This window comes from Glycine max, chromosome 4, assembly GCF_000004515.6.
Source record: "Glycine max cultivar Williams 82 chromosome 4, Glycine_max_v4.0, whole genome shotgun sequence".
In the NCBI taxonomy this organism is placed as follows: domain Eukaryota; kingdom Viridiplantae; phylum Streptophyta; class Magnoliopsida; order Fabales; family Fabaceae; genus Glycine; species Glycine max.
In genome coordinates this window covers 43,067,528-43,077,724 of record NC_016091.4, presented here as the reverse complement: position 1 = coordinate 43,077,724, position 10,197 = coordinate 43,067,528, and the positions used below count along the sequence as shown (strand labels likewise).

Sequence of the window (10,197 nt, the reverse complement as noted above, 5' to 3'; positions counted from 1 at the left end):
ACATAAAGGGATGAATTTGTCACAAAATTAATTGTCAATGTGGCCATGCTAAATAGATTGGAAGAAAATGTCAATAAGCTATTATTATTGAACCTAAATATTAGTAATTTTTTGTTGGACGAAAATGTCACTAATTTTTTGTTGGATGAAAATGTTAGTAATTTTTATTTTAGACCAAAATGTCAGTAAGTTTCTATTGGACCAAAATGTTAGTAATTTTTCATTGTATCAAAATGTTTGTAATTTTTTTGTTGAAATTAAATATCAGTATGTTTCTATTAGATTAATTTATTATGTCCCAAATTTTGTTTCATTTAAGAGTAAAATATAATTTTAGGGTAAAATTTTCCCAAATTTTGAATTTTAATCTTTTAGGGACAAATTTCTTAGAGATTTACATATTCATGGACAAAAATGACTATTCACTTCATTTTTATTGTTAACTCAAAAGGTGTGACTCATTTAACTTGAATTTATGGAACTGATACGATGTATACTAAACAAACTTGGGAAGAAATGAAAAACCTTAATTATGACTATATTTTAAATAGAATTGTAAGGTTATTTTTTAAGAAAGAATATACTTGTGTATAAAAAAATGCCTAAAAAATAATAAAAAAGAAAATAGTCTTAACAAATTTATGTTATTATCATTTAGAATGTAAACATAATCATTTATTTCAAGTAAATTAAAATGATAATTAAGAAATTATAAATTTAAAGAAAAAATTTAATATACACTTAATTTATGAATTTATTTCATTTTAACTCAGTTATATTTTCTTTTGTAATATATATATATATATATATATATATATATATTTTAAAAGAGTTATTTTTTTATATTTAGTTTTAATATTTGCATACATATCATTTAATCTGTTTCAAAATTTACAATAATATAAAATATCCAAAGAAAAGTGTTTGATGATGTTAATTGAAATTTTATTAGAAGTCTCTTATTTAATGTTTATTATTGTATCATGTTTCAATTTTGTGCTTTTTATTTTTTTAACGTTTAATATGATCTTATTAGTATATTTGTTCTACCAATAAACATTTGGTGTCTAATAAAAATATATTAATATTTATGTTCAACAAAAAATTATTGACATTTAAGTCTATTAATAATAATTTATTGACGTTGTTGTTTGATCTATACAGTAAGACTATATTAATAATCAATTTTGTGACAAATTTATCCCTTAATATCACATATATTATTTTATTAACGATAACGAATAAAAATGATCAGATAAATTTATCGCATTTTTTATATTTTTTGAGGATTAAATTTTAAATTTTAATGTTTTATGAATAAATTTATTCGTGATTTACCCATGAAAGAAAATATTATTTATCTTAACAAAAATAATGTTTAATTATCTTCTACGTCTCCCACTCCCTTTCCTACAACCCCCACTTCCCGCAACCCTCCCCAATGATTTCCTCTCCTCCCTCCGAAACCCGAATTTCATACCTCGCCGCCATGGCCTAACCTCATGCACCAGAAAATCTACATCCATAGTTGTTTGGAACTACTCCTTTTCTTTCATTGATTCTCGCTCTTGCTTATCTCTCTCTTGCTCAAGAGCGTCGAGTTTTTGGCGCCGAAGAATGATGAGGACTGCAAATAGCCTTTAAGTGCAAGTTTACAGTCTGATTTCGAAGTCAGTTTCGACTTTCGAGCCTCGTGCAATTGCAAACGTTGAAGATTCTTCGAAAGCAACAGCGTCGACGGTGGAGTCAGTGCGAAGAAGCAAGTGAGCAAGGTCGACCTTGCAAATCTTGCGTGGAAGAAGCACGTTTAGAGAACGGATGCAGATTTGAAAAACAGAAACAAGATCAAATCTTAAAAAGAGAAGCACGTCCAAAGAGCGAAAATGAGAGGGGAAGAAAAAGAAAAAAAAAACTAAATGAAAGTTGTGGCGGTTGTCATTGTCATGACGATGGAGGAGGTGTTCGTCCGAGGTGTTTCCGACGGCGACCACAACAACAAAATAAAGATTTAGTTTTTGTTTTTAACCAACATCATTAAGGATAAATCATTTACTTAGTTATTCTCACTGTAACCGTTGGATCATTGTGCTCTTCATCCAATGGTTTATAAGAGTTTTCCAACTTGAAAGACAGAATAAGGTCTCCCACAGAAGAAGTCGTCGGAAAATTAACAAAAGTGGGTTCAAATTAAATAATTAAAGCTCACTGTTAACCCCTTAAACTATTTGAAAATTTTCAAATAGCACCCTAAACTAAAGAAAGATTTTAATTGGGTTTTTAACAATGTAATTTTCTTTAATTGAACTCCTAAGATTTTAAAATCATTGCTCATTGTCATCATATACTGACAAGCAATATAGACTTTCAAGTTTATAGACTCAATTAAAAAAAATAGTTTAGAAATCTATCTGACAATTTTCAAATAATTTAGGACCAACCAATTAATTTTATCTTGAAACAAATTAATTAGTAAGGTGAAATTGAAAAACAAAAATAAAAAAAAATTGAGGGAGAAGTTGGCTTTATCTCAATGCTCATGAAATAAAATTTTAAAAATGATTCATTGATAGGAAATATTAATCCATAAAAATTAGTAATATTTAGTTGCAATAGCTATACTTTACTACAAAATATTGGTGAGTTCCTTTTATTGATCAGTTAATCAAACTCAATTGAGATCAGATTATCTCCAGCAATAAACACCCACGATATATAGTTGGTTTGAAAATGAGCAGAAAAACTAATTGGTTTTTCAACTTCCAGATAGGGTTTATGAGAGAATCTCAAACCAAATAACCAAGTTTGCTAGAAACTGATTTTCTTCAACAGCAGCTACTCTAAACACTTCATCCAAGATTCTATTCGAATATGCAATTCCTTAACTGAAATCTTAGATCATAAAATACATTCAGAAGATTAAATATCTGAAATCTTCACATGTGGATTCAATAAAATATGCAATCAGGATTCTAGAGATAGAATGCAAAGATAATGTATTAGACGCACAAGGTCAAGTTAACAAACAACAAATACTAAATTTTCAAGGATTGATTAAGAAGTTAGTAATTAGAAACCCATGAATGGGTGAAAACTCATAAAACTGGATGGAATGATTAAAAGGTCGAAGAAGTTGTTCAAATTGTAACAAACCAGGAACGAGTTAAGAAATTCCCGTTGATATGATTTTTATTATAATCATTACAGTACTATAAAAATTATTAAATTTATTAGACACGAGAATTTATTGAATGAAATAATTAACTTGTAATTCACAAAAAAAAAAAAAAAAAAATACTCATAGGCTCGTGTAAGAAGTACCGATCCTGCATAGTATTAACTTGGCTTGACTCCTCTCATCAGAAGAAAGCGAAAAAAGCAAAAATGCAATCTATGTCCCTGACGCTGAGCAAGAGGCTCTCCAATTCAAAGCCTCTCTTCAGAATCTCTTCCAACCTCGTCGCTCACGCATCCTCCGCCACAACCTCTCCGCCGCCACCTTCGCCGCCAGTCCCCTCTCCATCCGCCCTCAACAGCCTCCTCACCGCTCCGTGGTCCGCCACTCAGTCACGCGGAATCACGCTCTCTGGATCTGATGTAAGTTCCTCCATTTTCTCATATGATTATTTATTACGCTTCGATCTCTCGTCCGTACTACTTTCGTTGTGATTGGATGCTTCGCTGATACTTTTAGGGCTCGTAAGTCGTAACTGTTCCTACTTGTGTTGTTGCAGGTTCGAGTCGGGAATCTCATTGGAAACCGAGGTTTTTTTATAAGTTTTTTGCGTTTTGCTTTCATGATTTGATTTTGATGTGTCTTTAGTTTCTAATGAATTCGCCTTCTGCGTTGTGATTGTGCTGGATGTGGGTGTTTTGCTTTCCAGGACGCGCTCACGAGGTAATTACGAAATGCTCTGGAATTTGGTTGTGGAATAGTTCTCATTGAAGTTGGTTTGGTTGTCTAACTTCTTGTTTGGTTATGTGAATCATGTTAGGTTCTCAAACTGTATCGCCCTCTTGAAGGAACGGGCAAAGCCACTCTTGAGGTTTATTCAAGATTCTCTCTCTCACTCTCTTATATAGCTCTGCTTGAATACTGACCTTTGCAGACATCTTATTCAATTTTTATTACTGTTGCATCTTATGTATCTTTCTGGTTTAAGTATTCATCGTTATTGGAATTCGTTTGTGATTATGCGTGATGTTTAAGGATGTGTTGTTTGCACATATATATATATTCAACTGCCTTAAGCAAGGAAAAGAGAATTAGAATAGCGATTATCAACAAGTAGTTTTTGTCATTCAAAGGAACTAGTATTTCTAAAGGCTTTCATTTGACATGATCTTTTAAGTGAAGTAGAGGCTCTTTTTGGCCGTCATGTGTAAAGAAAATATTCTTTGTAATTTTTTCACACCTTTAAGATACAACATAATGAGCCAACTCCTTGTCTCTAGTCTCCACACTATGGTTTTGCTTATATTTTACTGCACCCCATGCTCCTCTTGTAAGAAGAAATTTCTTAAACAATTTTGTTTCATTTTGTTCACTCATCATTTGTGAAAAAGTAAGTTCTAATGTTGTATAATATTATGAAGATAAGTAGTTATTTTCTTTTGTAGTCTTAAATTCTCTCTTGTGTATTTGTTGTTATAAATAATTGGAGACTAACAAGTTATTCATCATGATAATTAATAAAAAAAATATGCTTAACCAGAGGCAGTGTTGTTAAATAGCTGCTACAGTGCTATTGCATTGCAGAATTTCTTGGACCTGCAATTGTGGTTCCCTCCGCTATCATGGCTGCCATCAATGTTGTGGTTGTGGCATGCATCCTGCATCCTTGCGAGTCTCCAGCCAATTGAACTTTTGAGATGATATTATGCTAATTTTTATGTATTTTATTGTTATTTGCAATTTTGCATACAAATACAACTTAATTTTCATACATATATAATTGATATATATCATATATTTCAACCGTTATGTGACTTGCGCTATATGCCCCCGATACTATCCACTATATGATATAGCAGATTATTGGCTTTCTGCCATTTTCTGCAATCCGCAGTTGACAACACTGACCAGAGGAACTTTTTTTATTGATTTATGTACATATTTACTGGCTCACCAGTGTTAGAGAGATGTATTTATGTAACATATACTTGGATTACATGTAAATAACTAAAGAATAGAAAATAATTTTCCTGTAGAAGCAGCTGCATTGAATAATTTGATTCAAATACTAACTGTTGATTTTTCATGACATTTACCATAGATGTTCAATACCTGGGGTCACACTGTATGTTTTGATTTAGTAATATTTCATTTTAATGACTGCACTAAGTATTGGATGCTGGATGGAATGAATTCTATATTTGGTACTGGTAATGCTAAATGCTCAAGTCTAGTTCATTTGTGTGACCAACAACAATGGCTCCCAGGTTCCGCCTCAAAGTGTAGCTGGTTATGCCACAGTTGCTACTACAGAGGATGGCGCCGAAAGGTTAGTTGTTGCAATACGATTACAGCTTTGATGGTAAAATTGATTGTGCTTTCTATCTCGTTAAGTGTCATCCATTATTGCATTGACTGGCTTGATTATTGTTGAGTCTCTTCACAATGGTTAGGTGCTGTGTATAGCTAGAAATTTGAAAGTTTTACTGTACATCTAATTATTACTGTCATTTATGTTCTAGAAAAAGAAATGTTATTAGATACGAAGGGGAAAATAAAAAGAGGATAAGGCATCCTTCAAACCACAATACAAACACGACCCAAGGAGAAAATCCCAAAACTCTACTAGGAAACTCCATTCACAAAATACATGCAACAAAAGCGATAAACTATTGCTAGAAACAACTCAAAACAATACTCCCCTTGCTTCAAGCAAAGAAGATAACTTGACAGCTTGAGAAAGCCTAATTAAATTAATCCTGCTGATTCCTTCACAGTTTATGCTCTCCACAATGTACTGTTGTTAATCTCATTTGTTGGTAAAATTGATCATGCTTTCAACCTTGTTAAGCATGATTACTGTATTGATTGGTGCTGTGTATGGCTAGAATTTTGAATTTTGATTGGACATTTAATCATTTCTTTCATTTATCATATTAAAAAGAAATATCATTAAATAGGAAGCGGAAAATACAAAAAGGGGATTAGATAACCTCAAAACAAACCAAAAAGGTCTTGGAAAAGAAAAAGTTAAAAATCCTAGGAAACCACAAACAAACACAACCCTAGGAGGAAAAAACACAAAATGGAACCACAAATGTTCCAAAGGCCAAAACTGTACTAGGAAATTCATTCCACAAAAAAGCTGCAACAAAATGGATAAACCAATACTAAAATAAACTCAAAACAAGATCCCCTTTGCTTTAAACAAAGATAACTTCAAAGCTTGAGAAAACCTAATTAAGCCTGCTGATTCCTTTATGGTCTCCGTAATTTACTGTTGTTGCTACCTTCTTCCACTTGTATTATATGCATTTGGCAAAAGATCACCTTTACTTCCTTTACCCAACAGATTAATCAGAAAGTGATTGTGGATCAGAAAATCAAATCACTTGTATTGTGTACTGATATAAATAGCTTCCTCATCAAAATCCGGTGCCCTTCACTTTGGCCAAAAGGTTTCATCTGTTCAACATCTAGGCTAGGCAGAATTCCCTTTTCAGAACAAGCATTAATAGAATGGCCTCCTAGAAGATTAATATCGTTCTCTATGGGATATGGGCTGCCTAAACTTATAACTATTGTTAACCTCAATACTTTGTTGTTGAAAAAGCTTCTTTACTTCTTCTAAGTTACTATCAAAATCAAGAAAATCTTCCTGAACTTTTTGTTGATCAAAAGTTCAGGAAGAGTGTCATCACTTTGATCAATCTGGAGATCATCTTTGACCCGTAGTTCATCCTCAAGCAGACCTCTCTCATCTTCATAGAGAAGAATCAAATTATCTTCATTATGCAAAAACCCACTCAATTCAATGCCTGCAAATTAGAATCTTCTCCAACCTCTTTAGTAAAGTGTAAATGTTGATTTAAATTACTAGGGCACTGTTGACATTATTTAATTGCACTCTATCTAACCCAACTAAGTGTGGAAGATATTCTTTAATTTTATGTATTACTATGAACAATATTATGTAGCTTGATGTTGCCAAAAGTTGTATTACCTTCTCATTTCCTGACCAAGGCTTAGTATTTGTTTAGCTGGAATTTGAGCTGATAGCTGTGTGATACAAACATCCAATACAAGTTAATTGAGTTTTGGATCAGATGTGTGTTTTCTACTCCCATTTCTTGTTTCTTGATAATAAACCTGTTTCAATTTTTTCATTGCTGTTATTGCTTATATCCATGGCCTATTAGTTCCAATGCTTTGGGGGTATATAAATATATACATGCTCTAATTGTTGTGCTTATACCTTCCTAATTGTTGGTTTAGTTTATTCAAGATTTAAAGGGGCATTGGATTGGTCTTAATGCTTGAATCACTGTTTGATAATGAATGAAACATTAAGACACTCATGAGTTCCATGAGTGGTATTTTGTAGATATGGTTTGGTTAATTCCCATTTCCCGCTATCTATTGGTTGGCATATAGGAAGGAACGAAACAGTGGATTGAGTAAGGCAACGAAGACAAAGAGAGAGCAGCTCCTAAAAGCTACTGCAGTTGCCTCTCTTCTTCTAATATACCCGAACACTTATTCATTGCTCTTCGCAAATTTCTTTGTGTTCTGGCACTTATATGCAGGGATCGGAGAGATTTTGGCAGACTATGTTCACCATGAAATGACCAGAGAATTTGTCATGATTTCTCTCAGGTTGTTCTTGATAATGGCATTGAAGGATGTATGCTTAAATTTTGTATTTGTATAATCAGATAGTGCATGGGTTGTGCTGACATTACTTTCCAATAAGAGGCCATTTAGGGTCAAACTTGGCAAAACCTTAATTTGTAGTTTCTAGTCGTTTTCTCAAACTTAAGAGGCGAGGCAACGTGATAACTTGATGATTTATCATGGTAATGGATGAATTTTAGCGTGTCTTGCATATATCTTTTGTTGTTAAGTAGTATTTATGCTAATTAGTATCATATGATTGTAGTTACTAGTTAGGGGTGTTCAAGGTATGAGTCACCCCCGTACCTGAGTTATCCAACTAAACCCAAAAAGTGTGGGTTAAGTTTTTTTTGTGTTTAGGTCAAATTTAATCTAACTCATTCGAATATGTTGAATTTTGGATTGGGTCACAGGTTGTAGCATTTGGACTCGTTGAACCATTTTTTTGTATTATTATTTATTTTTATATAATATATATTTTTAAATTTTAAAAAATGAATTTATTATTACCAAACTAAGAGTAAGATCTCTTCTTTTCTCATTTTTCACGATTTTACTTGGTCAATCACAAAATTAAGGTTTTAACTCCTAGTTAGTTGTAGAACATTTATTTTGTTTTTTAATTTGTTTTGTTTTAAATTTAGTTGAAGTTTCAACTCATTTGACTATTTGAAAACATTAGAATTTTTTAACTATGTTGTAATAATTTTAGTTTGAGTTTTTAGATTTTGTGGATTTGATTCTTGAACTTATTTATTATTTTTTAATTTTTAAATCATGTTTAACATAGTATGTTAGTCTATATGATGATAATGTAATTTTTTTCTTAATCTTTTCTTTCACTATTTGATTACTTGTAATTATTATAAGTAATGTATTTAGTATTCTATTTAATAAAAATTAACTTATTAAAAATATTGAATTTTTAAAAATAATAGATAATTTGAAATGCTTTGACCTATTGACCTAACCTAATCCGTTTACAAAATGAGTTGGTTTTGGTTGAGTTTTATTTTTTTAAAAAAAAAAACCAACTTAAATCAATTCGTTCAAATTTAATTGGATTGGTTACGTGTTTTGTCAAATCCAACCTAAATTGATCTATATACACCCCTAATTATAGTGTTGGATAATAAATATATGTTTTGTTTTTTCTTCATGTTTTTGAAAGAAAAAATGGTATGCATATTTATATTGCAGCATGTGTTATGGACTTTTTTGCTTAAGGTGTGATTAGCGTTTTTTGATCTTTGGACAGTCTAGGATACATTGTGTTGTAGAATGTAGATTTATACTAATAGTTAGATTTAGGTTCAGATAAATGTTAATGTGGATTTTGAAATTTTTTATACCCTTTTAATTGGTGGATTAATTTTCACGTTGATTTTGTTAAATAATTTATGTTCGGTGATTTTGTATTGTTATCATGTGATTCTACTTATATAGGTATGGCAATTAGGTGAGTTGGGATCAGATTTTGCTTATTCCACCCCCGACTCCCCATTCCTACCCGTCTCTCCCCCGAAACCCAATGGAGGTATATATTTATCCCATCCCCACCCTTGATCGGGTCGGGATTTTTTCCTTTCCGCGCCTAACATGTTTATAAAATTTTATAAAAAAAATATAATTTTTCATAAAATGAAAAATATAATTTTAAATAATAACTATAATATATTTTTAGATTGTATATGACAACAAAATCCAATCAAACACTAGCATAAAATTCAATCTAATAATTTCATGTTTTAATGTGTTATATATATGTAATGATATTTTTGTAAATTAATTATTGGCGGGGCGGGTTCGAGGCAAGTATTAATAATCTCATCCCTGACCCCAAATCCGACTTTGACTATCGAAAAAAATCTAAACCCAACCCCAGTCAACTCGAATTTTTCCGTCACAATCGAGACGGATCTGGGGCAAGCTCCACGGGTTGGGACCCTGTTGCCATGCCTATGCTTATAGCGACCAAAGGAAGAATGTTAAATATGTTACTACTAGTCTTTTATGTTTATCTTCCCATATCTTTACTGTCACTATTTTTTATGGTACCCTTTTTTTAGTTAATTTACATACACAAATTATAAAACTTACCGCAGCCAACTAATTTGTTGAATATTGGTTTGCACAACGTTAACCTTCAGCATGGAGAAATACGACTATTTTTATTTTCGTACAAAAGATTTACGTAGAAAATAAGTTTAATTTAATTTATTGCACAAGCTTCAATGGTAGCGTATATTATTACTTACAAAATGACTTATCAAAGAATTACTAATAAAAATTGAAATTGATGTTTGATTCTTCGAGTCCAGAAATTAGAACTTGGGACTTTTTTCCAATTA

The 10,197-nt window shown here is 31.6% G+C and overlaps 1 protein-coding gene across 1 annotated transcript; it reads left to right on the top strand.

Annotated features, from left to right (window-relative positions):
- Window positions 1-3,307: 3,307 nt before the first annotated feature.
- On the top strand, window positions 3,308-8,059 carry LOC100500565 (SQR/QFR domain-containing protein). The gene is made up of 6 exons (NM_001249255.2): window positions 3,308-3,594; window positions 3,732-3,762; window positions 3,882-3,895; window positions 3,993-4,043; window positions 5,440-5,501; window positions 7,607-8,059. Exons 1-6 carry the CDS (start codon window positions 3,382-3,384, stop codon window positions 7,881-7,883), a joined length of 648 nt encoding a protein of 215 aa, NP_001236184.2. The 5' UTR covers window positions 3,308-3,381; the 3' UTR covers window positions 7,884-8,059.
- Window positions 8,060-10,197: the final 2,138 nt, after the last annotated feature.

Bases quoted from the DNA above. Each gene is read 5' to 3' on its own strand.
- LOC100500565 (NM_001249255.2), top strand. From the start codon at position 3,382: ATGCAATCTATGTCCCTGACGCTGAGCAAGAGGCTCTCCAATTCAAAG. The intron at 3,595-3,731 runs GTAAGTTCCTCC...GTGTTGTTGCAG, and splicing joins TCACGCTCTCTGGATCTGAT to GTTCGAGTCGGGAATCTCAT. The intron at 4,044-5,439 runs GTTTATTCAAGA...AATGGCTCCCAG, and splicing joins CGGGCAAAGCCACTCTTGAG to GTTCCGCCTCAAAGTGTAGC.